The sequence below is a fragment of the Wolffia australiana genome, chromosome 15, assembly GCF_029677425.1.
Source record: "Wolffia australiana isolate 7733 chromosome 15, ASM2967742v1".
Taxonomy (NCBI): domain Eukaryota; kingdom Viridiplantae; phylum Streptophyta; class Magnoliopsida; order Alismatales; family Araceae; genus Wolffia; species Wolffia australiana.
Window position 1 is genome coordinate 601,302 of NC_135849.1, and position 27,680 is coordinate 628,981.

Consider the following 27,680-nt stretch of genomic DNA (forward strand, 5'->3'; position numbering starts at 1 on the left):
AGCCGTATGACCACAGTGCCACTCATCTGAGGAAGGAGGAGGATGAAATGCACCAAAACCACCGAAATAGGCCGTGGACTGGTTCTGCATGGCAGCCATCTGGTCACGGAGACGAGCCAAATCTGCATGGAGTTGGTCCATGGTCGTAGTGGAGGCACTGGCGGAGGACGAATCAGGCTGGACCAACATGGCCTTGCCTTCTGCGGCCTCCTTTTTCTTTCTCCAATCCATCATTCTTTTCTTGCACTTGTTCTTCCCTTGGCCCAGTTTGCCGCAATACGTGCAAATCGTCGTCCCAACTGGTCGGGCTTCGGAGGTGGGCGTAGGGAGAATGGTAGCCGAGGAGGCAGCTGGTGCAGGTCCGGTCAGCAGCGCGGTCAACTCACCCGGAGGTCCGGAAGAGGGAGTCCCATGTAGAAGGAAGTGGCTCTCCTCTTGGAGCTCCTTCACCAAATCCTCGAGTGTAGGAGGGCCTTTCTTGCGGTGCAAGGCATGACGATGGATGTCATCGTACTCACGATTCAGGCCACTGAGGAAGCCCATGATCCGCAGGAGAAGCACGTTCTGGTACGTCTTGCACTTCAGGTCATCGATCGGCATGTAGTAGTCCACTTCATCCCACATCTTCTTGTGAGCAAGTGCATAGTCGGAGATCGACATCGAACCCTGACGAAGGCTGCTGGCCTGACCTGCAAGGGCATAAATGCGCCACCAGTCATTTTCCCTGCCGCAGAAGGACTTCGCCTGGTCCTAGAAGCCTATCACCGTCTTCTGATGGGGAAAACGGTCGCGGAACTCAGGGGACAGTGTGTACGTATATAGCCAGCCGAGAATAAACTGTTCTTCAACGTCCCACGCTGCATGATGCGGATGTTCGGTTGTCAGTGGTTCTTCAGTGCAATGCGTGAAGAGCTTACGCGCTTTGAGGTTGGTCTCGACAAAGCAAGTCCACTGAAGGAGATTCGGTCCCCGTAGGAGGGTCACCTCCGGGACTGACGGAAGAGGATGGGCCACCTTGTAGGGCAGGGGCTTCTCCAGAAAGTCGGTCTCGGTGAATGACATGGTGCTGCTGCGGTGCTACTGCGGCGATACTGCCGCGGGGCTACTGCGACGGTGCTGCGGCGTTACGGTGTTATTGCGGCGCTGCGGTGCTATTGCGGCGCTGTTGCGGCGCTGCGGCACTACTGTGGCGGTGCTGCGGCACTGCTGTGGCGCTGCTGCGGCGGCGGTGCTGCGGTGCTGCTGGTGCGGCGGCAGTGCTGCGGTGCTGTTGTGGCGGTGCTGCGGCGCTGCTGTGGTAGTGCTGTTGCGGTGCTGCGGCGGGTGCTCCGGCGATGCTGCGGCGGGGTTGTAGAGAGATTTCTAGGGTTTCGCTAGAAACCCTAGAAGGATGACACTGGGTAGCAGAGGGTGATGTCAAACCCTAGAAGGTCGCTAGCCAGAGGAGGGTGATGTCAAACCCTAGAAGGAGGATCAAGAGCACAAGGGCTCTGATACCATGACAAACCCTAGAATGGGTTGGAGGAGGTTGATTGAGAGAGGAAGTAATGACATAAACTCTAAGAGAGTACATAGTAGGGTATATATACCCTAAGAGAGAGAGAGAATGATAATAGGGCTAATGGGCTTATAGGACAGGGCCCATTAGTCCATGAGGAGTAATATCTCACTAACAGAAACTATTACGTGCAAATTTTAATTATTTTCTAAAAAAAGAACCATCATTTGCTCTAAGAGAATAAATTAGAATGGGTGGAGGATTTTTATGTTTTTTTGCATAGTATTGGGATTTGATTCATGATCCTGTCCAAAGAAATCACTAAATCCGTAGTGCACTAATAGATATATTTTGGGATAAAATAATAAACAATGCTCTATTTCATTCAGACCGCTAATTCAAATCATGGGAAAAATCAGATCAGTAATTTGAACACATTTATCACATTTAATGTTTTCCTTAACTGTTTTAAATTTTAGTAACATGAAAAATTAGACTTCATTACCCTGGATCCCTAGAACTCCCATTATAAGTCATCAGATCAGTGTGGTTGACTTTTCTCTGACATAATACATAGCATTTTAGCTCAAGGTGTAATATTTGACTTAATAGGTCAAATTTTAATATTTTTATCTGACTTTTAAAAACATTAATTTGGTGAATGTGTTCTGTTAAAATTATATTGGTGGCTTATATATTATGTAGTTTTAATTTATTTACTTGAATCTATACATGAATACTCTAAAACAATAATGACCTTATATTCTCATTGATTGATCTTATAAGTGATGGCGCGCGCCATCATAGATCGTCAACAACGTCACCCGCGCCGCACGCCATCGATGTTGAAGACCGGGTGAAGATGCTTGAGTAATCATTTCTGTTTTCCGTCTCTCTCTCTCTCTCTCTCTCTCTCTCTCTCTCTCTCTCTCTCTCTCTCTCTCTCTCTCTCTCTCTCTCTCTCTCTCTCTCTCTCTCTCTCTCTCTCTCTCTCTCTCTCTCTTCTTTGCATTTTTTCTCTCGCGTCGTCGTGTTTTGTCGTGTTCGCGACGTGTACGTCTGTCAGCTGTTTTACCGTCAAGGGGAGGGGCCTTCCTTTGACCCTTTCCCCTTGTCCCTCTCTCCTTTCTCTTTTCCCCATTTCCTTCATTTTCCCCTTTGTTGCCTTATGTTCTTTCTTTGTTTGTAATGGGGGGAGCCCATTTATAAGGGCTCCCCTAATGGACTCCCCTCTTATTGGCCCATGTAAAGGCCCATCTCTTCCCCCTTTATAATGGAAGAGAGGGCGCCGTAGAAAAATTCAGACCGGGAGAAATTAAGTGAATCATTTTTTTTCTATCTGGTCTCACCCCTCGAGAGAAATCAGAAAGGGGGCAGGGGAAGAGGAGGCGACGGAAGAGAAGAACCAAGGAGGAAGCAGGAAACCAATTGAGGAATCGACGATTGCTAATTTAGGGGAAATCGAGAGGGATCCTACATCTCATCTGGGGTTTTCTTCACTTGAAGAATTTCCTTTTTTCCCGGCCCCTGTTCCGATTGGCCATTTCTCCTTGCCGCATCCAATTTCTCTCCAGAATGTGAAGCCGTGAATCTGGGACTCCAGAACGGGATCAATATGGACTTTCGGCGCCAACTAGTGACCTCAAAGACCGCAGGAACAAATCCCAATGGATACTTGGATCGTCACAAATTTCCTCCGCCGAATCATCTTTCGTGGACCTGGCAGTGCAATTGTCGACCCAGCGTTGCTCTACCCAGCTCTCACCGCAGTCGACCAACAATACTCGCGCCTTGCCCTCGAGTCGTCGCCCTCCTCATCCTTCACCCCTTTATCACCGCTCCAGCATACGTTACCTGCCGAGCTGTCGTTCGCGCTCTGGCGTCTCTTCGCTCCACCCGCTCCGAATTGCTGCCAACGTCGACGAAATTCTGCACCGCGAGCCACGCCGAAGAGGTACACCATCCCCTCCCGTCGCTCGTTTACTTATCACTTGTAGTATAATTTTGATTCGACTCCACCGCGCTCGGGCTGGGTAGGTGAGAGAGATAAATTGAGAGAAAGTACGACTTTTGAGTGTCTTACTGGTATGGACGAGTACGTCCGTTATGAGCGAGCCCTATGGTTATATTCCGTTTGGCCGTAGACGCCTTCGTCGTGAGGTTCGAGAGGCCACCGTCGCAGTCACCAGGCGACTCTGTCCCAGCTTGGAGCTTGGTGCCTCCCTCGACTTGGAGCCTGCGCGTATGACACATAGGACGCATCTCATCACGTCGTAATTACCTAACCCGTAAGGGTTTTTTTCGTCGAACGACGACACCGTCGATGTTTGATACCATCATCCCTTATCGGCACCAAGCCATCATACTCGGTGTCAACCAGACGTCATCCTAAGACGACGTCCGACATCAAATTGGTATCAGAGCCCAACTATGGACGCTCATAGCACATCTCCGACTGCGACATCACCTTCATTTTTGCATCGCATCGTCTTTTTGAAAACCATATAGGTACCCTAGGGGACATGGCCATCGAGACGCGATCGAGCAGGAGGCTGCAACATAGAGGTTCGACCTCCCCCCCATGCATCGAATCGTTGCCTGACGAGAGAGGCCATCGTACGGCCCTCTTGGAACACTGTCCTGCGACGCCCGTAGGCGGCCCATCACAGCCACCTACGAAGCCCGCACAGACCGCACTCGCTGAGGCGAGTACCCCCATACCGTCTAGTCCTCGTGAGCGCACCTGTGCTTGCTGTGGACACCGACGGTTCCCATGTAGTTCTCCAAGGTCACTAGGTGTCTCGTCACCTAGTGACAACGAGGATAGGGCGATGATGAGTTGTTGCCCACACGGGAAAGTTCCCATTGACGAGGCTTCACCTCAGGCCACCGCCGCACGTGGCCGAGGAGCAGGACACAGACAAGGACGACCGCGCCAACAGCACCGACCCTGGGAAGACTCGTCCGAGGAGCAAGGGTCGTATCTCCGCACCATGTCCGCCTTCACCGAGCGCGTCGAGCAATTGCTCACACGCCCACTACCTCCAGTACCCAACGTTGTAACGGCGCTTGTGGCTCCAGAGCGAGCCCGCGACCCACCGTGGGTCGCGCGACACCCAGAGCACCCGAGGAGTCCTTACGACGACGACAAGTACGAGGAGCACGACAGAAGGCCAGACAAGGAGCTTCGAGATCGGTGCCCCTCCTGACACCCCGCATGTGACCCACCAAACGTCCGTGCTCAGGATAGATGATACCCACAAGACGACTCCGACCATGTGTACTAGTCTGGCTTACCGGTCCGACGAGATGATTACGTCCGATCATTTGACTGAAGACCCGAGGAGGACCTACCAGTCTGTCGAGACCACTACGTCCGGCACGACGATCATGGTTACATCGCCGACCTACCAGCCCATTGAGGCGAACACATCTGGCACTATGATCGAGGGTACGAGGCTGACATACCGGCCCGCCGAGACAACTACATCTGGCGCGATGATCGTGGTTACCCGGCTGACCTACTGGCCCGCCGTGATGAATTCTTCTGGCCCCACGATCGCGGACAAGAGGCTGACCTACCGGCCCGCCGAGATGACTATGTCCGGCACGATGGCCGTGGTTACGCGACCGACCCACCGGCCCACCGAGACGACTATGTCCGGCACGATGATCGTGGTTACACAACCGACCCACCGGCCCGCCGAGATGAACACGTCATTCGGTCGAGGATACATGGCCGACGGATCGGCCCGCCGAGACGAATACGTCCCGTGCTATGATCGTGAGTACGACGCCGACCTACCGGCCCGTCGTGATGACCACATCTGGCCCCACAATCATAGACATGACGCCGATCCACCCGCCCACCGTACGATTACGTCCGGCTTCACCACCGCCGGTACGAGGAACTTGACGAGGTTCCCGGTACCCGCCACGCGTGATGCCCGACACTTGCGCACCGCGCGACGGTCATCCCCAACATGGGGATGACCACGACCGTGACCCGACCCCACCTCGATGACGCAAACGACCCGCATCACGAAGATCACCCGGCACCCGAACGGCGCCCGAAAGACAACGAACGCCGACGAGAGGAGCACCACGCCCGGATCCAAAAGAGTGTGTGTGCCGACGTTGCTGTCTTCGAGGGGTCAAGGAAACCCAAGGAGTTCATCGACTGGGAGTCGACATGAACTCCTACTTCCGGTCGTACCGCATGGACGACGACTTGTGCGTCGAATATGCGGAGACGAGACTTGGCGGACAGGCCAAGATCTTCTGGGAGAATGAGCACATCGCTGCCGAGCGACGAGGATGGCCCATCATGTCCTGGGCCAAAATGGCGTTGAAACTGAGGAGTCAGTACGTGTTGCGACAATACCAGATGTCGTTATTCCTCACGTGGCTCGACCTTAGGCAAGGTCGACTCTCCGTGACGGAATATATCGAGGCATTCGAGGAATGCCGGATGCGGTGTCGATTCGTGGAGGATCCGTGAATCATTATCGGTCTATTTGCCCACGAGCTTCGGCCAACCCTATGCAGCGAGGTCCTTAAATGCAACCCTGCCGAGCTCGGCAAAGCCTACCACTTAGTGGAGCACATGGAGCATCCGAGCGACAAAGCCATCGTGCATGCCACTAATATCGTGCCTCGAGCCACTCCCGCTCACTACTATTCGGGCTTCCCAGACCACCGGGGGGCAAGGAACCACCCCCGTCACTTCTGTGAGTTCTACCCCACCTGCTCGGGTCGTCACGAGCAACTCTCCGGCCCGCAGCACTACCGTCAGTCAAGCACCACTTAAGTGCTTTAAGTGCCAAGGGAAAGGGCACAGAGCTAGCCAATGTCCATCTTCGGCCCTCTTGATCGATACGAGAGAGACCGAACAAGACCTGAACGGAGAGCTGGATCTGTTACCCGCTGACAACTATCATGTAGACGAGGAGATCGTGAACGGGTACGAGTCACCCAACCCTCAGGTCGGGTACATCCAGATAGTGGACGCCGGTACGACTCTGGCACCCGCTCCACGCCTTAGCGCTCAGCAACTGGCTAGCATCATCGCCGACCGCCTAAGCACTAGTGGGACAATCGTCCCATTTGACGATGACTTGCAGGTTAATCCTGCACCTATCCTGCAAAGGACAGCGCCGATGGCCGACACGACGCTACGAACATCGGTCTTCTGCACGTTAGTCCGGATCAACGACACAGCGTGTAAGTTGATGGTGGATAGTGGCAGTTGCATCAATGCCATATCGGACGCAATGGTCGCCCAACTAGGGTTGGCGACCACACCTCATCCGCCACCATTTGACATGTCGTGGGTTGACGCTTTGTCACTATGGGCGAAGTGACAATGCCACGTCCCGTTTAAAATGGGGACGTACGATGAGACCATCTTGTGTGACGTCCTTCCTATGAAAGTAGGAAGTATCATCTTGGGTCGTCCCTAGATCTATGATCTTGACGTCACCATAGCCGGTAGAGTGAACACGTGTTCGTTCATACATAAGGGACGACAGGTCACGTGGTACCCTTACACCACGAAGCAAGCAACGAAGAGTGCCCCGACCAAGATGGTTGGGCTAACAATCATCCACTATCCCATGCCCCCTAGAGAGCCAGGATACAAGGAGGACGACATGCTATCGTGCCCGACCGATCGCGCCACCCGCTTGACAGCCCGTGCCACTAGTCAAGAGAACCGCGCCAAGCCCAGTGTTGCCGGAGCCGCTCGTCCAGCTATACGAGCCACCCTAGCCAGTCGTCCGACCAGCCGCGCCGCCAGCCCGGCCGCCCGCGCCACTCGCCTGGAGCAGACACCTAGCGTCCTCACCGGCTTTGTCCAGGAGTTTCCCTCGACCCAGTGCGGACCCCTCACTCTTCCACCGCTAGGATGATGAGCGGCGGACGCATTGCACCTGCCATACCATCCGCAAGGTAACGGCCAATCGCCGTTGCCCCACCCCGCGTGTCGAGCACACGCCTGTCTCCCCGGAGGCCCATGCCACCGGGTTGAGCCAACCCGAGATCGCAAACCAGAGGCCACCGTCGCTCCGACGAGGTTTGAGAGGCCAATGTCGCCGTCACCCGACGACCCCGTCCCAGCTTGGAGCTCGACGCCTCCCTCGAATGGGAGCCTGCACGTACGACACGTAGGACACATCTCATCATGTCATAGTTACATAACCCGTTAGGGTTTCTGTCGTCGACGACAACACCATCGACGTTTGATACCAGCATCCCTTATCGGCACCGAGCCATCATACTCGGTGTCGACCGGACGTCGTCCTGAGACGATGTCCGACATCAATAAGTTTTTAGTGATGAGTTCAGTATTTAATAACGATCATAAACTTTTTATATTATGTAAATACAAAATGAACTGAAACTAAGTAAAGAAATGGTGCAATTAGTATTTGAAGAATTGACTTTATTATTGCAGAGTTAGTTCATTATAAAAATTGTAACTTTGTTAAGAGACTAAGCCAAATCAAATTAAAATGAGTTGCATTAGATAAAACTATTTATTTTGATATTTCATTAAAATCGTAAAACTTTTTCTGCCAATGATTTACCTGCCTTAGTGTTTATCGAATTTCTAATAATAAATTAAATCTGGGTACAAGTTTTGATTGATGAGAACATATCGAATGGTTCAAGCTATTATCCCAGATTTGAAAATATATTTATACAATATTTAGTACATACATCTTTCTGTTAATGGACTCAATAAATCTTACAAGTTCTTATGGTTAAAGTTCTTAATAACAATACCTTGCCCATCATTCAAAGTAGAGCTCATCAGGACCTATTTCATCCTTCTTGTGAGCAGTTTTATTGAGTTGAATATTAATTTTTTAATCTCAGAAGATATTTATGAGTACCTACCATTAAACAACATTCTAGTAATGTGCCTAGTGGGATGGGGGCATTATAATAATTATTCCATTTTTCTTCATGAAACTTTTATAACCAACACATTGTGCACGCTTAGTGAAAGACATAGCAAATTATATGTAATATGAATAATTTTTTATAATAAGAAATATTATTAGACTAATCCTGCTCGATTTCATTGAAGTCCAGTAGTAAGATTCTGATATATCCTAGGGGATAATTAAGCAAAAAGATTTAGTGAAAGCGAATGCATATTTTGGAGCTAAGATGAAACAATGAACAAGCCCCAGCAATAATTTCAACTATGATAGGAGGACAAGGCACTCAAGGTGTCAATCATCCATATATTGGCCTCCATACTTTGGTCCAAATGGTTTTATATTATGTTGGCCTATAATAAATTACTTGTTTACATGCTGATGATTTTTTCAGAGTGATTTCCTTTTAAAAAAAACAAGAGTGGGTACCTATTTTCTGAGTCTGAATCAATAAATGGAGGGGAATTGAAGAGCCAATCAACTAAGTCTAACTCTAAAATCCTAGGGCAACAAATAAGAGAAGATTTTCAAGAAACTAATTTTTATTTTTCAGGCGGGAATTTAACATTTTTCATAACATGACTTATTTTTAAGAACATGTGTTATCATTTTTTATGGGATGTGTAACAGTTGTTACATTTTCACCCCATATTTTGTATGCATATTATACTAATCAAGTAACAATAGTTCTGTTTTTAAGAAGCGCAAAAATTTTCTTTCTATATTTCCCTTTTCGTTTAGAGTGTACACAATATAATTGATGAAAAATTCATTGTGATTGAAATAATGAATGAATACGTTTATACTTTTCAACCCAGTATGACAGAAAATATTTATTTTAAAAAAGAACTAATGTTCCATGCATATTTGGAATTCAATGAGCACCAATATTGGCTCATATTAAGTTTTAAGTGGATTAAGGTAGTGAATTTTACTAAGGCCATCAAGTAGGATTTCCCAATATTGAAAAGCACAAATTTGAAATAACCAATGTATGGTTGCCACAAATCTGAAAATATCATTTCTCGTGGTTTTTGTTGAGCTATGGCATGTAGGAAAGAAGAGAAAATTTGAACATGATTCACATGGGATGTGTGTAATGGGTTGACCAACTATATTTATTTATTATCCAAATTATGGCCTTCAGACCAGTCACACTTATATGTCCCATTTCAGTTTATTCAAACTGATTTTTTTGTTTATCCTAAGATGTTTATAATTAATTTTTCAATACATTTAATGACACTGTGATATATGATGATTTCATAATATATTGATTATGTTTCTTTAATCAAGTACTAGAAATATCTGCATTCAAATGATACACAAGATGTACACCAAAAGATTTTGAGCAAATAGCGCTATCAAACTGTACTAAAATAATAACTACGGCTGATTATCCCATCCTTAGAAGAGAAACTAGGAATGGATACTGGGTTTTCTTTAGCAAAATATTTCAATCATTTCATCCATTTGAATCCCTAAATGTCATTATGCCTAACTGTTAATTAGGTATTCACATCAAATTCATTTAAGTGGTCCTTAGACTTAGGACACCAAACAAACCTTCTGGATGGAATGTTGTGTTTTGCATGGGGAATGTCCGTCGAATATCCAGTATCAGATATTCAATATCCGATATCCAGAAAAAATTGGGATGGTGTCTCATATCTGATATCTGATATCGGATATGGGACGGATTTTATCTGGCAGGTGAAAACAGATACCGGGGACAGATATCGAATGGGTAAAGACGAGACAGATATCAGATACCGGATATCATATTTTGATATCGGGATATCAGAGCCGGTATCCGGATATCGATATCTGGTATAAAGAGGAAAATAAAAAATTATCATGATTTCAGATGATTTACGTTAACATCAACTAATGTTTTTACTATATTGTTATCTCCTTTAATATATACACCTCAAACTTCTTGTTTTCTTCAATATGGGATAATAGGATTCGAAGTTCAATATTAAACTCCTAATCCTATTGTTCCATATGGAAGAAAACAAGAATTTTGAGTCGTATATATAAAACGAGGTGGGATATATATTTAATGAATTAAAAATATATTTAATTTATATGTAATACATATATATATATATAATATATTAATGGCTAGTATAATAAATACACCTCAGAAGTTTTGTTTTCTTCCATATGGGATAAAAGGATTCGGATTTTAATGTTAATCTCCAAATCCTATTATCCCATATGGAAGAAAATAAATATTCTAAGCTGTTTATATTAAACAGGCTACTAATTTATTCAGAAAGCTCTCTGCTTACCTGCTAGCCCACAGATTTCCTCTCCAAATCATGTCACGATGACAGCTACGATGAATAATATTTATTTTTACTACCTTTCTATGTTGGATATCGAAATCCGATATCCAACTCCGATATCCAATATCGTCATCCTTCTTGAGAGACGGAGGCGGATGACGACATTGAATATCGGATATCGGTATTTTAGCAACAGATATCTGATATCGTCATCCGATCCAGATATCGGAGAGAACAGATACCAGAAATTTGATCTCTGGTATCTGGTACAGCATCCCTCCCAATTCCCTAATCCGATACCGGTATCAGTATGAGCAATCCCTAGTTTTAAATACAACATATAAATGTCTTACCATGATACTCAAGGTAGTCTTAGCTCCTATACACTAAGAAGTCCACGAATGTCGTTGTATGATCAACATAAGATCATTACCCTCGTTATAAGAGGTGACAAACCCAAGCAAGAGAAACTATTCAATTCCTTGGCTAGGTAGTGGAAACACAAAAGGATTTCTGTAATGACTTCCAATTCGTATCAGTCCTAAGGGGAATAATATATTAGGTTTTTAATACCAATCATATCCTAGGTCATTTGGGAGTTTTATACTAGTGAAGGATTATAGGTCCAATCTAATTATTGGGGATGAATGTTTCATGAGAGAGTTATATACTCATATGTATCTTGTCGACTACAATGAGTATCTATGCATCCCTCAGGGTTGCAACTAAACCTATAAATATGGTTAAATTAATATTTCATTAATTAATATTTATGTCGATAAATTTAATTAATAAGATTTTTTCTATAAATATTATTTTTCTAGAAAATTTCTTAACCAGACTGATACATGGTTCTAGAGCACCACAAACATAAGCTATATAATATCTCAATTGGATATAATAATAAAATTATAAGGACCTATTTGAAAAATGTTGAAAATATAACAATATGAGGGACACCGCTTCTTAGGTTCAAACAAAAATCAGGCTTTGACACCCAAACCCTATCTTCTTTCCCTCTTAAGGAACATAAAGGTGCAGTGTTACATGATGTTCGGAAGATATTTTTTATTTTTAAGAGGTTTTGAAGAGAATTTAGGTCAGATCCAGTGTTTAACAATACATGGATACATCAAGTGATTGGAGACATTAAAGGCTAGCGAAAACTTCCCCGAGGACATAACTGGTGGCACAATCTGTTACACATAAGTTGATAAGACCATCCATGGTTGTGTAATTTTTATTGGATTCTTTTTGTACCATTTGTGATCCCAAACTCAGTTTGAATAGTTTATCAAACTCATGGAATCTGAAAAATTATATGTTTTAGAATTAAAAATAGAGTTGTTGAATCAGTACATTTAAAGTTTCTGATGAAACCCTTTCTTCAAGGCATGCGCTGGAGCTGTATATATAAGGCTCCGAGTAATAGATTAAAATGTTAATTGATCACTAAATTTGGGTTTTGTTGGTTTTCTTTTCTTTCACAAGGGACTGCGAGAAATTTAATTCAACAAAAGCATAATTATCTCATCTCAATATTTTAATCCATTACAAAATGAATTTTTTACTTTTGTAAAACATGAAGCACATGTTTGAAATAAGATTTTTACCCTCAGTAGCCATTTTAGAAGTGTCAATACATAAAGCAACAAATTTTACCATCGATGACCCACTGATTGAAGGCTTGGTGGAATTCAAAAGGTAATTTTGAGCTGGTAGTGCTATTTAAAAGTTGTTATGGCCAGTAGACTGACAACCTGGAACATTTTGAGTGTAAATCTCTCAGGTCAGTCATTGAATCTATCTCTTGGCTCAAATCAATTATGGCATCAAGGCTTGAATCTGTTATTTTTGCCTCTTCTCCATCCATGGATCAGATAGTAACCCTTTATGATAACCATCTCTCCATTGTGGCCATAAAAACTCTCAGCATAATAGATTTCCTTGAGGCTTTACCACACTGCCGACCACCTAATTCAAGAGATTCAATTGTGGACATGAAATACTTTACATATCCATATGTAGATAAAGCACATGTATTTATGTCATGAAATTGATGATATAGCTTTAAAAATTCTGGATTTCATTTGACTAGAGAACATATTCCCTTGTTTTCTTAAGCTTATGGTGATGCTTCCTGATGCATGGATTGAATGATTCTAAGAATCTTTAGTTCACAAAACCAAGAACTTGTTAATTGGTTTTGGATAAAATATTGGAATTTGGATTTTCAATTATATTTACATGCTGATGTGTGATGAATTTGGATACAGAACTTCCCTAGTGTTCTTGATCAAAGCATAGTAATTTAAAATTTCTGTATTGTACTTTTCCAGTACTGATATTTGCCATTCATCAGCTTTTGAGATGACATGGTTCATGTAGGAATGATTGCCAGGGCTTGGCTTGTGGCAGATACTACATTGTCACTATTTTTTAAACATGAGTGTAAGACTACACAAACGTCACTTCACCACATACACCATTTCAATCCTTCTAATTTCAGTTCTACGTATCAGGGCACGTGCGACATTATAGATGTATTTATTCTAAAGCGTTAGAGCTACATTTTTCACATTTTCTCTAGTGTTTCCTCAAATATTATTCTCTATCATCATCTGACCTTTCAGAATCCATTGTCCAGATCCTTGTGGTATCTGATTTCTATCATGGTGTCATATATAATTTTATTGGAACCTAAAGAAGCCTCCTCCAATGAGGCTACTGTTCAACAACCATGGCGACAAACAACAAGTTTGTCAGAAAAAGTGGTGGCATTACATTTTGTCCCCCCTGGGACTAAAGCTCAAGAGACTCAATCATCTTCTTTGAATGAGATGCAGTTAACCAACAATATTCCCAAGGTCTAGATGAACACCTTACCCATGAAAAGCACTCATTTGTTCCTATGTTCTCAAACTTGGAATACCCATGGTGGAAGGACATGGATTTTATGGCCACTGTGATAGCGTCCATGATGGATGAAGGGCTTACCATAATCTAAGACTATGTAACTACACAAGAACCAGGGAACAATCTCAATAGTGAAATCTCCTCCGACTTAGAATTGACGATAATGGAGTTGAGTAAAACTCCATAACATCTATAGAGATATGTAAACTATGGACAAAATTATTCAAGATATCTAAAGCATCACTACACACCTTATTTTTGTTTGTGTTTTACTTATACATACGATACGTATGGTTGATCCAATGGCCATAGTCAAAACAGAGTTATCCATCCACGAGATGTTCTTGGTGTCTCAGGTCAAGGGATCACTCAACCAATCATGACATGAATCAACCTGATTAACATTTAGGTATAGTAACATTAAAGGATTCATACTGATCAATTCAGGGAACTCTTTCTCCAAAGAGCACCCGACATCTAACCTTAGTGTCTCTACACTAACGATCACATAATAAACCATACTTATTGTAGTTGTAGGATCAGAGAGTGATATTCTATCTGGATAGTTTGATGTATATCTCGACTATCCAACCAATAGGAGTATTTTCAATACATTTTTAAAGACAAGTGATCATTGTAGTATGATCTCATCATAATTCACTAGGCATTGAACATATTTAGGGACTTGATTATAAATACCATACTAGAATAATAATGAAGTAATATTTCATTCAATGAACTTGAATAGAAAAAAATGGTCATGTGTGATGGAGGACCATCTAGAAGATCAAGCCCATGCTCGTCAACAGCCGCGTCGCGGAGCCCGAGCCGACGTAAAGATCCCAAATTTCTGATATCAGGTTTGAAGACATCTTCCTCGCGTCATTTATTTATTGCATGTGTCTTTTCTTGGACTTTATGGAGCCCCCGCCCCCCACGTGTATGGTCCTCTCATGTTCGTTCATTTTCATGGTTTATCTTTTTTTGTTGTTGTTCCATCCTATCTTGTGTTGCACCGGGGTCTCCATCTTTCCCCTCCTTGAAGAAGAACTAGTTCAATTTTTGTATGTAATTCCTAAAGCAGGAAGCTCCTCGACCACTGCCACCAATAAGCCGCCAGCGACGAGGATCGCCTATCATCGTTGAGTCGCCCGAGCACCCTTAGTTTGAAGTGGTCCATCCTCTGTAATGCACCATAGAACTTGGTCCCGGCCCACCACTGTCCATGCATGTCGGCAGAATCTGAGTCGTGCCTCTTTTACCTCAGCCCCATCCCGTGATCTTCAATCGCGGACTTGTGGACCAACCGCGGTCTCGCACAAACTTCTCCTTGCACCCCCGGGTTCACGTACTTCTGCCATTGGAGATCCCAGCCGCACGCCCGTGCGGCCTCAACCATAGTGTCGTGCAGCTTCCCAACACCCCACGGTCCCCGTCTTCGACAACTGCAATCCCACAGAGATCAATCCCAGATTCCCCTCTTCAGCTCTTGCTACCGCAGTTCCCTGTAGTCCCTGCCATGATAGTAGCTGCCCGTCTGCGTGCGGTCTGGTGCATTCTACCACTTGGCTAGAGTCGTTACTCTGCTTCGGCCTCCCCTTCTCGGCTACCGTTGTATGCACGATGTCACCAGCTGTGCCATTTGCAGCCCCTCATGTGGTTGGTCCTACACGCGTTGCTGCCCCTGTGCGTGGCCACCACTGTACTGCTCATGGTAGTTGTTGTTCCAACACGTGACCGTGGGCGCCCGTTGTGCGCGTGTGATCCTTGTCGCGCTGAGTTCTGTTATGTTGCGCCATTCACGATGGTAACTGCCCTGCGCACTACCCTCCGCGGCGCCAACTGCTGCCTCCACTACACCTCAATACGACCTATGTACATTTTCCACGTCTAGATTCTCCCTCACCCTGGGACTTCCTTGACAATCAGTGACGGTCGTGGTTCGCCCGAACACCCGAGCCCGAGCCCTTAGGTCACATCCTTTTCCCCCCATCTTTATAGTAATATTACATTCCTTAGTATTGTCCTCGTCTGCTCCACTATTGAGAGTTTTCGATCATAGGAATAGCCCCCAACTTCATGTTAGGAATTTTCATTTCTCCGTGTCGGGCTTGCATTGCTCTCGAAGATGGTCATGGACATTCACGGACAATGAATTGTCTCCCACTCCATCAGTCTTCGAGCCAATCATCTATGTCATTGGGAGCTTGTCCGTTGCCAAGACCCCTAGTGTCGATTATCTGGACTACCGTCTCAGGTCAGTAGGTTTTCTGTTGTACTTCTCGTATATTTTTTTTGCGATGCATCATCCTAACCACATTTGCATCACGCATCATCAAACTCTTCCTATGGTGTAACACGAGCCATCATTCCTGGGAATTCGTGTTACATCAATGTGATTGACTTGATGGCCACATAATATCCATCACAATGATCGAAGTATATGGGTATGATAACATGCCATATGTGCATTCATTGTCATCAATATTAATTGATGTTAACTCGCAATCTTCACATGTTAACTTCATGATGCTTTCATGAAAAAATTTAATTCATCAGTCATTTTACTTTTTTACCCTTTTGGATTTATTTAGGATTATTTTGTGTATAATTTTTAAATGAACCATATTTTATCAAGTTTCCAAATTTGGAGGCTCGAGAGAAGAAGAAAATGAAATACATTGTTTGACTTTCTAAGTTGAACGAAGTGTGATTAAGTGATCATAATAGTTATTTTTTCATTTATGTTGAAATTCAAATGATATGAGAAGAAAGAAGGTTCTAATAAGTTGAAGCTACTATTGGATTTGAACCAATGACTACCCTGTATGAATGCAATACTCTAACCACTGAGTTAAGTAGGTCTTTTATCACTACAAATAAAAATTCAACTTATCACTTTTGGGATTATATATAGAATAGGATTTCTATAAAGAAAGTGGCATAAATTAATGAAAAAATAATTTCTATATGCATACAAATGAAAGTTTTATTTTTATGGATTTTTTCAGAATCATGTTAATTTTTTGGAATTTAATTTTTTATTTCAATGGTTAAGAATAAAAAAACAGTGCAACATGTCAGCGTGTGCTTGTGTGGTACATTTACTTGGCACACCTGTGGGTCATTTGAAAACTTCATCCTATGAGTCATGACAAATGGTAGCCTATGGGGCCATCTACATGGTGATCTTGAACTAAGTTTGGGGGTTAGGTGACATTGATGAGAACATGAATGCTTAAAATGTAATCACTTATAATATTTAGTAAAATATTTTGATCTATATTCTCAAACCAGTACTAAAGGTGACTTCCATTTTGCAGGAAAATGTGATGCAATCTTGCAAATTTTTTAGGGACATGTGAGCCATTTCATTGGTGGACCGAATCCATAAGATTGGTCAAAGGAAAAGACATGTGTCATCCTACAAATGGGTGTCACATTCAGTTTCTACATGGCAAATGAAGAGCAAACATGTGGTTTTATCTGGGCACTCCAAGCCATATCGGACAGCACTAATGGTGTATGATGTTAATTTGGCATCAATTGGATCAATTTCGCAATGCGTTCAGATTAGTACCGCATTGATTTGTCAAATTAATACTTATTTAGGTCTCACTTTAGAGTTTTCATGTAGATAATGAGATTTCAATTGAATTTTCCTTTCTTCGTGCATCATTTTCTGAGTTTAACTTCTGTCTATGATACCTCAATTGATTTATGACTGATTTGCATGTTTAGGCTTGTTAAAAATCATGTTTTGTCTTGTTACATACTCATCTAACAACATGTCCTCCTCTAATTATTGAAATTGTATATGTGTATCTGAAATAATCGTGATAATCCCTAATAACTCTTGGATTCGATCTCAATTCATCTGTATTCCAAATCTGTTTTACGATTATGTTGAGTTGTGTATAATTTTATTGACACAGAAGTTTGTATTTCAGGGACCACAGATTTATTCTTGTCAAATTGTGCTTGGTTGGAGGCTTTAGAGGGGAGTTTGTGAAGCATGTGGTGAGAATATGATGGAAATATATGTGGCCAGAAAGCCAATCACACATTCAATATCTCATTCCATGTTCATTAATAGAACATATTCATTAGCGTACACATGTGATGCTTATAATGAAATCCATGAATACATGATCAGACTTAGTGAATTATGATGAAATCATAATATGGAGATCACTAGTCTTTAAGAATGTATTCTAAATATTCTTATTTGAAGGATATTCAAGAATGACATCAAAGTATCCAAATACAATAGCACTATCTAACCTCACTCATATGATATGGTCAATCCCGTAGCCATTAGTGTGGAGACACTAAAGATAGTGGGTGCTCTTTAGTGGAAATAGTTCAATGAATTGATCCGTACAAATCCATGAATGGTATCATACCAAACTCTCAATCAAGTTGATTCACGACACTATTGTGCAAGTGGTCTTTAGACCTTAGACACCAACAGCGTCTTGTGGTCAGACGATTATACATTGACTACGACCTACGAGCCTCTAATCATCAGATTCAAAACAGTCTTAGTTTGGGTGCATCAAAAACTTTACTAAAACTATTGAGTGACCGAGATGGGATCGTCCACCCTCACTACAAGAGATGATAGCTCAAGGATGACGAAACGATGAGGTCCTTGGCCAAGGAAGTGGAATATTGAAGACAAGTTCTCCAATGATTTCCAAATGCATCAGTACTGATTCGGATGATTGATTAGGGTTTGACAGTTGACCATAACCTAAGCTATCCTAGGAGCATCAAGTGCATGAGGGACTATACATACCGATATGAAATGACAATTCCTCTTAGAAGGCCCACATGTCTCAAATAAAGGAACCTATATGCCCTCTAAAAGGAAGAGAGGCCCATACATTGGCCCAAACACACACTAACACACATCTTGGCCCATATAGAAGGCCCGCAAACGAAAAAGAAATCCCAAAAATATGAACGAAGATAACGTCAACCTCTGGGGGGCCCTTGACTTGGCTGAATACTTTTAAGGATGGGTCTGTCACTTCAGCCCATGCTCCTCGAGCTGGTTGAGACCGGTCTTCGGTGATAGATGGTCCCGATCAAGGGTTGTACTATCAGTGTGGATGTGTAGATCGGAGAAATTACACTTACATTGATGGCCAATTGAAGTAGCTACTTAACCATCCGAACATACATTAGCTTGATCGCCAATGCAAAGGATATTCGGAGAGATTGGTATTTGCCACCCAATCAGGTTACAAAGCTTGAATGTGGCAGTGGAATTTCCTTCTAAGTATATTTTTAGTTGTGTAGTGGTTGAGTACGTTGCTTTACTTTTGTAGACAAAAGAGCCAAGTATACCAGTTAAATGTGTCAATGAACACTATATAATAAGAAAATCTTGAACTAGACTTTACAAGAGGTTATGACGAACGAACTCAATAGGCTTGAAAAAAACATAATTAGATTGCCATACGATATTTTGTTGCGTTAGACATAACACCTAACGCACATACATGTGATGGAGGAATGTCAGTTTAACAAAATCCAAAATGATTAATAACATCTTTCAAAATGTGAAATAGAAGGTAGCCAAGGCATTGATGCCACAACTCCAGTGATGCTTTTACGCCACAAATGAGCTTGGGGTTGGTAGCGGCAGGTGGTATAGTTGATGACGGATGTCACCCTTGAGTAATATGTACCTGGTCCATCAATCCTTGAAATTCAGCACTCACTTCATTGTCTAGTGTAAATTAGTGAACACATAAAAGCATTTTAATTATTTTGGGAACATGCAAGTTATTTTTGAAAATGAGCCTACATGAATAAGCTGTGATTGCAGAGTTACCAATTCAGGTGTCTGAAAATGATGATGACAACAGCATTTGTGATGTTATCATTGACCTAGGATGTTGAGGATGATAAGGTACCACAAATGGTTGATGTGTTTAGTTAATGAAAATCATTATTATCATAAATGAGAAATGAAAAAATTCAATCCACTTTAATGTCAAAGTCATCGTTAATGTCAATCAGCCTAGTCGACAATGATGATGATGACCAAAAAAATCATAATACAGAAGGTTGATGATGAAAACGATGGTGACCTGGTTGATATTGACATAGAAAATGTATCTACCATCTATCAACATTGTTGGTAACATCCCACATCAACATTGTTGAAATGTGAGGAACCCTATTTTACATATAACACCTCATTTCTCACACTTCTACTAGCATGGAGGCCTTTAAAATACAAATAAAATGAAGGATTTAAATATGGTCTCTCCCTAACTGTATTTATTTAGACATTGAGAAGAAACCAACCTATTAAAATCTCGAAAACTCTCACACTATTTCACATCAGAAAGCAAACAACCAAACCATCCAGAAATTAAACACAAATCTCTAATACCCAAACCCCCTAAACTTTATGCACGTGACACATGATCAAGAGTTTCATGTGACTCTGATATTCAAATCAACCCAAAAACCTGAAAGCCCTGCAACAAATAAAATTACACCTACACCCAGAAAGACAATGGGCTACAGAAAACCATCGAAAGAAAAATAATTACATTCATGTACATTTCAGGGGCCTTATAAATATGGCTGACTAACTAGGCAGGTGTAGAAACGTATATAAAGAGCGGAGCTTCTTCTCCAGTCGGGCAATTTCTCGAACAGGAGATATGCAGGCGGCGGCGGCGACCGCCTACGCGGTTCCTTCTCCGGCGAGAAGCGGCGGCGATTGCCGGCGCCGCCGCCGCGACGAGCTCGGCTACTTCCTCGGAAGGTCGTCTTCTTCGAGAAGTCTCCAATGGCAGCGGCGGCGGTGCCGGCTTCCTCTTCCCGTGCTCGCCCTGGACGCGGCGCAGGCGTTCGATTACGAAGCGAGAGCGTCGTCGCTGATGGACCAGTCGGCGAGGCTGAAGATCGCGGTGGTCGGGTTCGGCAACTTCGGCCAGTTCTTGGCTCGGACGTTCGTCAAGCAGGGCCACACCGTGCTCGCGCACTCGCGAACCGATCACTCGGCCATTGCCAGAGACATTGGCTGCTCCGATTTCTTCGTCGATCCGCACGACCTCTGCGAGTCCCATCCCGACGTCGTCCTCTTCTGCACCTCCATCCTCTCCCTCAGGCCCGTCTTCCTAACCCTAATTTCTCCCCGATTTGATATCCCCTGTTTTCGCGCAATTTGAATCCCCTCTCGACCTAGTTTTTCCCCTATTTTTTTCCCAATTTTAACCCCTCTAGCCCTAATTTCTCCCCTGTTTTCTCCCAATCTGAACCCCTCTAGCCCTAATTTCTCCCAATGTGGACCCCTTTAGCCCTAATTTTCCCCCTAATTTCTCCCCATGTGATGAACCCTTCTTGTCCTTGTTGTCCCCTAATTTCTCCCAATTTGAACCCCTCAAGCCCTAATTTATCCCCTAATTTCTCCTCATTTGAACACCTCTTGCCCTAATTATTCCCCATTTGATCCCATCTAGCACTAACTTCTCCCCTAATTTCCCCCGATTTGAACCTCTCCAGCCCTAATTTCTCCCAGTATGAACCCCTCAAACCCTAATTCTCCCAATTCGAACCCCTCTATCCCCAACTTTTCCCAATTCAAACCCTTCTATCCCCCAGTTTCTCCCAATGCAAGCCCTTCTATCCCCCAGTTTCTCCTAATTCGAACCCCTCTAGCCCCAATTTCTCCCAATTCAAACCCCTCTAGCCCCCAATTTCTCCCAATTCGAACCCCTCTAGCCCCAATTTCTCCCAATCCGAATTCCTCCCCTAATCGGCAAGTCCAAATTTGACGCTCATTTCAAAGTTTTTGACGGATGGAATCGGGGGGGGGGGGGGTTTTTTCTGGTGGGCAGGTCGGTGATCGCGTCGCTGCCGCTGCACCGGCTGCGGAGATCGACGCTGGTGGCGGACGTGCTGTCGGTGAAGGAGTTCCCCCGGCAGGCGCTGCTCCGCGCCATGCCCCCCGACTTCGACATCCTCTGCACCCACCCCATGTTCGGCCCCGAGAGCGGCCGCGCCGGCTGGGCCGGCCTTCCCTTCGTCTTCGAGCGCGTCCGCGTGGCCGACTCCCCCCCCGATCGACGGCTGCGATGCGACCGATTCCTCGACATCTTCCGGCAGGAGGGCTGTCGGATGGTGGAGATGAGCTGCGCCGAGCACGATCGGTGCGCGGCGGAGACGCAGTTCGTGACCCACACGGTGGGGAGGATGCTGGCGAAGCTGGAGCTGGAGTCGCGGCCGATCAACACAAAGGGCTACGAGACGCTGCTGCAGCTCGTGGACAACACCTGCAAGGATAGCTTCGATCTGTACAACGGGCTGTTCATGTACAACAAGAACTCCACCGAGCTGCTGGACCGCATGGAGGTCGCCTTCGACTCGCTCAGGAAGGAGCTCTTCGGCCGCCTCCATGTCATTCTCCGCGATCAGCTCTTCGGCGACCACCACCCCGACGACCCTTGAGCCCTCCTACAGGCACGCCTTCTCCTTCTTCCTCCTATTCTTCTTCTTCTTCTTCGTCTCATGTGGTCGTCATCATCATCGTCATCTTCTATTGCTCTCTTTAGGTGGTAGGTTTCTATTTCTCTCTCTGAACTGGAAGCAAGATCAAGATCATGATTTCTATTTATTCTCATCATGGTCGTCGTCTTCTCATGTGATCTCTCACCCTCTCTCTGTCTCTGTCTGTCTCTCTCTCTAGAGATGATAGATTTGTATTTCTCTTTGAAATTGAAGCAAAATCAAGATCATGATTTCTGTTTATTCTCATCATGGTCATCATCATCTCTTGTGATCTCTCTCTCTCTCTCTCTCTCTCTAGATGATCGGTTTGTATTCTCTCTAAAATTGAAGCCAGATCAAGATCATGATTTCTATTTATTCTCATCATGGTCATCATCATCTCTTGTGATCTCTCTCTCTCTCTCTCTCTAGATGGTAGATTTCTAATTCTATTTCTCTAATTGAACTCCCATGATGGTCGGTCGTCATGATCATCCTCGTTATCATGATCTTCATCTTCATCTTCTTCTCAGTATAGAATTTAGATTAATATTCCTTTCTGAACTAGAAGCAATCGTCATGATCATCATCGTCATTCATGATCATGATCCTCATCTCATGATCATGGTCCTCATCTCACCCTCTTTGCAGCAAGTTGTGTACTATTTTCTCTCTGAACTAAGAAGCAAGGATGATGATCATGATCATCATCTCATGTAATCTCCCACCCTCTCTTTTGAAGGCGGATTTCTGATTCTGTGAAATTAGTATCATGACCTTCGTCGTTATCATGATAGTTATCTCACGTTATAAAACACCATCTAATGTGATCTATGTCACTCGCTTTCTCTCTCTAGATGCCAGATTTTTGAACTAGAAGCAAGGTCCGGGGAATTCTGTCTTGTTTCCAAGCAAGAGAGAGAAGAGAAGAAAAGGAACTGGGATGGACGTCCACGGAGAGAGTGGATGACAAAACATGAGAGAGGAGGATGTTCAAGGGACGGAGGACGAGATGGAGGTTATAAATTAAAAGGGGGACTTTAGAAGAGCTTGAAGAGGATGCCGCCGTGGGTGGCGAAGAAGGGGGCGAAGACGAGGGACTCGACGGCCATGAGCTTGATCAAGATGTTAAGCGACGGCCCGGATGTGTCCTTGAGCGGGTCACCGATCGTGTCGCCGATCACCGCCGCCTTGTGACAGTCGGACCCCTTGGGCCCAAGGGACCTCGCGTGCTCGGAAGCCCCAGCCTACGAAGAAGAAGATAATGTCAATGATGATCACGATGATGATGATGATGACGACGATGATGATGATGACCAGCTCACCTCAATATACTTCTTGGCATTGTCCCACGCCCCACCGGTGTTGGACGCAGATATGGCCACCTGCCACCACCCCCCACAAAATAAATCAGATGATGCAGCTAGACTATGATACTGATGATGAATTGGAGATATTACAACGATTATGATGATCAAGATCACGATGATGAGATGATTATGATACTCATGATTTGACCATGATAAGATGATGATGATGACGAGATGAATTTGAGAGATTACTATGATTGATAAATGATCACGATGGTTAAAATGATGAAGATCGTGACGATAGAAGGTGGAGAGGAAGAAGGAAAAAATGGACGAGATGATGACCTGGACGCCCGAGACGAGGGCACCGGCAAGGACGCCAGAGAGGGTCTCAACACCGAAGAAGGTGCCGACGATGAGGGGGGTGAGCATGACGAGGGCGCCAGGCGGGATCATCTCCTTGATCGAGGCATCGGTGGAGATCTTGACACAGTTGGCGTAGTCGGGCTTGACTGTGCCTTCCATCAGCCCCGGGATGGTGTTGAACTGCCTCCGCACCTCCTCCACCATCTTCAACGCAGCGCTGCCCACGCTCTTCATGGTCATCGCCGAGAACCAGTACGGCAGCATTGCGCCCACAATCAGCCCGATGAACACCTTAGGCGTCAGCACGTCCACGGTCTTGATGGCTGCCCTGCTCACAAACGCCCCGAACAGCGCCAGCGACACAAGTGCTGCAGATCCAATGGCAAACCCCTTGCCGATGGCAGCGGTGGTGTTGCCGGCGGAGTCAAGGGCGTCAGTGCGCTCGCGGACGCGGTGGCTCATGCCAGCCATCTCGGCGATACCCCCAGCGTTGTCGCTGATGGGGCCGTAGGCATCAATGGCAAGGCCGGTGGCGATGGTGCTGAGCATGCCGAGTGCGGCCACAGCGATGCCGTACATGGCGGCGAAGCTGAAGCTGACGAAGATACTCAGGGCAATGGCGAAGATGGGGATGATCACAGACTTGTAACCCAGAGCCAGACCGAAGATGACATTGGTTGCGGCACCCGTCCTGCAGGAGTCTGCCACGTCCTGTACAGGGCTGTCACAAGACAACAACAACACCATCATCATAATCATCATGATCATCAGCACCAAGATCATCATCACCGTCACCATTACCTGTAAGCGTTGCTGGTGAAGTACTCGGTGATGAAACCAATGATCAGGCCAGCCCAGAGACCAATGGCGACACAGAAGAAGAGCTCCCTGTTGAGAAATGAAAGCAAAACATCAGGAAGCTGAAAGGAGAAGGGAGAGAAGGTACAGAGGACTTACCAGTTCTTAACGACCTTCTGGGCACCAAAGTTGAAGATGGTGAAGGAGGAGGGGAGGGCGAGCCAGGTGATGAGGCCGATGCCGAGGGTCATGAGGGCCGTGGAGATGATGAGCTGCTTCTTCAGCGCCGGCTCAATCTGCTTCACGGACTTAATCTCGAACAAGTCGGTGGCGAAGAGGGTGGTGATCAGGCAGACAATGATACCAGCGGAGCTGATGAGCAGTGGGTAAAGCATGGCCGTCAAGTCGTGATCAATCCCGAATGACGAGATCGACGCCACAACGAGAGCTGCGCAAGACGACTCCGCGTAGGAACCGAACAGATCGGAACCCATGCCAGCAATGTCTCCGACATTGTCTCCCACATTGTCGGCGATCACCTGCCACATCCATCCAACACAGCGTATCAGTGAAACATGGTGACACCTAATGCAAATTATACCCGTAACAAATGACAAGAGATGAGATATATGATGACCGCATGATTTCTCAATTTCCAGTATATACGGGTGGCCCATCAGTAAGGAATGACATCATGATATGTGGACCCATCAGTAACGAATGACATCATGATATGTGGACCCATCAGAGATAAATAATCAAAGAATAGGACAAATACATTAACACGCAAAATCTGAAATGATAAATCATCATGGCATGTATATTTATACTGCCGTTTGGGTAGACATGGTTGTTCTGTTCTATTCGTTTTATAAGAACAAAAAATTCGCAGAAAATTCGCGGTCTTGTTCTTCGTTCTGTTCTTTTTTATCAAAAAACCGAACAAAATTCGCACAAATTTGCACATTGCACAAAACTAGAACAAAATTCACACAAAGCGAACAAAAGAACCGCACACGGGTCTGTGTGATGTTCTGTTCGAATTTGTTTTTGTTCAGTGCAGAAAACCAAACAGAACGAACAATTTGCACAAATTTGCAAAAAAAGAACAGAACTTTGGGTAGCAAACTTCTGCTGCTGCATAATTATGTCAAAAGCAATGCATGCTGTCATAATATCCTAGCACAGGAAAAAAGAAAGAAGAGAAAAGAAATGCTTACAGCTGGGTTTCTGGGATCATCCTCGGGGATGTTCCTCTCGACCTTGCCGACGAGATCAGCACCGACATCGGCGGCCTTAGTGTAGATCCCACCGCCGACTCTGCCGAAGAGAGCCATGGAAGAGCCGCCCAGGCCGTACCCGGTGATGGCCTCGAAAAGACCCTCCCAGTCGTCTCCGTAGTAGAGCTTGAAGAGGTTGATGGCAATGTACAGAACCAAGAGCCCGTTGGCGGCGAGCAAGAAGCCCATGACGGCGCCGGACCGGAAGGCAGTGATGAAGGCCTTGCCCACGCCTTTCCTTGCCTCCAGAGTGGTTCTGGCGTTGGCGTAGGTGGCGATCTTCATCCCGAGGTAGCCGGAACCGAGCGAGGTGACCGCGCCGAGCACGAAGGAGACGGTGCTGAAAGCCGCATTGGCCAGGGCGGGCTTGCAGGTCCTCTCCTTGTCGTAGGTGCAGGGCTGGCTCTTCGTGCTGAAGCTTTCCACCGAGCCGAGGAAGAGGAAGATGAGCACCGCGAAGGCGGTCATGAAGACGCCCACGTACTGGTACTCGGTGATGAGGAACGACGTAGCTCCTGAACAATTGCAAGAAACGAAGATCAGAAGGTGGAAAGAACGATGAACAACAGTAAAACGGAAAGAATTCTTAAATAGAAATCCGAAGATAGATTCGATTAATCGAATTCTACACGCGTTGAGAACAGATGCGAAAAAAATAAGAGCTTGCTGATGACTTTTTTGCAGGATGAAGAAACCACTTGCACAAATTCATCACTCAAAAATGGAAGAACATAGGAAATGGAGGGAAACTTTGTTTCAAATCTGAGAGGAGACAACGGGAAGCAATGATTATAAGGACAAGGATGCAATGAATAACATCACGGGCGAGAATAAAACGAAAACTTTTGACCGAGGAAGTAGGCAAAAAAACGTCAACTAAAATCCGAGAAATCAACACTCGCACCAACTCTACACTTGCAAACCACCAGATCCGAGATCCGATCCAGATCTCAAGAAACCACAAATCAAAGGACAAACCTTCCGAGATGGCGGTCTGGATCTCGGCGCACTTGGCGACGACGGCCTCCTCGCTGACGCCGTCTTCCTCCTCGATGAGATACTCGGTGTATCCATTCTTCCCGTCACTGCTAGAAGGACCGCTTCCAGGGGCGATCTTCACTCGTGAAACGATCACCCATTGAACAAGCGCGAAGACGATCCCGATCACCGCCGCGACGGGGATGAACACTTCAGTGGCGAGATCTGAGAGTATTCCCGCTCCCATTTCCTCCGATCTACCGAATCCTCGCGAAGAACTCGAGCGGGAAGAACCGCTGCTCTAGGGTTTCTGCTCAGCTCCACGCCACTCCCTCTCTCTCTCTCTTTCTCCATCTCTCCACCCTCACTCCCCCCTTTTATACTGCCCGACTTCTTCCCGTTAGATAGCGAGAAAATGACATTTTTGTTCTCCGGCCCCTTGAAAGTTTTTTATTGCACCTGTCCGAACCTCCTCCGTCGGTTCTTTCTTTAACGCCGCGAAAACGACGTTATTGCACGCTCGCTCCTCTACTTTTTTTTATTGGGCCTCCCGTAGCCTCCACCGTAGATTCTAGCCGAGGGCGGGATTTCGCGCCAGCCCCTTGGAAGTGTTTTTATTGCAGTCTCCGCCGGGGAAATATCTGGATCTGATCATGAGCCCTCACGTAATTAATTTATCTTTAGGGGTGAAAGTGTGGGAGGTCAGTTGCGGATTTTTTCAGAAAAGCCCATCTATGGATATGCGAGCATATTCGGATAAGATCGCTGAGGACCAT

The 27,680-nt window shown here is 45.2% G+C and overlaps 2 protein-coding genes across 3 annotated transcripts; one reads left to right on the forward strand and one right to left on the reverse strand.

Annotated features, from left to right (window-relative positions):
- The first annotated feature begins 20,289 nt into the window (after window positions 1–20,289).
- Window positions 20,290–23,357, forward strand: LOC144712704 (arogenate dehydrogenase 2, chloroplastic-like). 2 transcript variants are annotated; one of them, XM_078586980.1, is made up of 3 exons: window positions 20,290–20,793; window positions 21,524–22,145; window positions 23,030–23,357. In XM_078586980.1, the coding sequence occupies exons 1-2, from the start codon at window positions 20,345–20,347 to the stop codon at window positions 22,131–22,133; spliced, it is 1,059 nt and encodes a 352-aa protein (XP_078443106.1). In that variant the 5' UTR covers window positions 20,290–20,344; the 3' UTR covers window positions 22,134–22,145; window positions 23,030–23,357. The 2 variants fall into 2 exon arrangements, with proteins under 2 accessions (XP_078443106.1, XP_078443105.1); XM_078586979.1 differs by lacking the exon at window positions 23,030–23,357 and having other exon boundaries at window positions 21,524–22,437.
- AVP1 (Inorganic H pyrophosphatase family protein) lies at window positions 23,058–27,261 on the reverse strand. Its single transcript, XM_078586978.1, has 7 exons — window positions 26,905–27,261; window positions 25,867–26,441; window positions 24,806–25,185; window positions 24,650–24,736; window positions 23,828–24,569; window positions 23,498–23,557; window positions 23,058–23,419 (listed from the first exon to the last, which is right to left on the reverse strand). The coding sequence occupies exons 1-7, from the start codon at window positions 27,149–27,151 to the stop codon at window positions 23,213–23,215; spliced, it is 2,298 nt and encodes a 765-aa protein (XP_078443104.1). The 5' UTR covers window positions 27,152–27,261; the 3' UTR covers window positions 23,058–23,212.
- Window positions 27,262–27,680: the final 419 nt, after the last annotated feature.

What these genes read in the sequence shown, in the direction of transcription:
- LOC144712704 (XM_078586980.1), top strand. Translation starts at nt 20,345, where the DNA reads ATGCAGGCGGCGGCGGCGACCGCCTACGCGGTTCCTTCTCCGGCGAGA. An exon ending in ACCTCCATCCTCTCCCTCAG is followed by an intron (nt 20,794 to 21,523) that starts GCCCGTCTTCCT and finishes TCTGGTGGGCAG; the next exon opens with GTCGGTGATCGCGTCGCTGC.
- AVP1 (XM_078586978.1), bottom strand. Translation starts at nt 27,151, where the DNA reads ATGGGAGCGGGAATACTCTCAGATCTCGCCACTGAAGTGTTCATCCCC. An exon ending in CAGAAGGTCGTTAAGAACTG is followed by an intron (nt 24,737 to 24,805) that starts GTAAGTCCTCTG and finishes ATTTCTCAACAG; the next exon opens with GGAGCTCTTCTTCTGTGTCG. An exon ending in CCCTCGTCTCGGGCGTCCAG is followed by an intron (nt 23,558 to 23,827) that starts GTCATCATCTCG and finishes GGGTGGTGGCAG; the next exon opens with GTGGCCATATCTGCGTCCAA.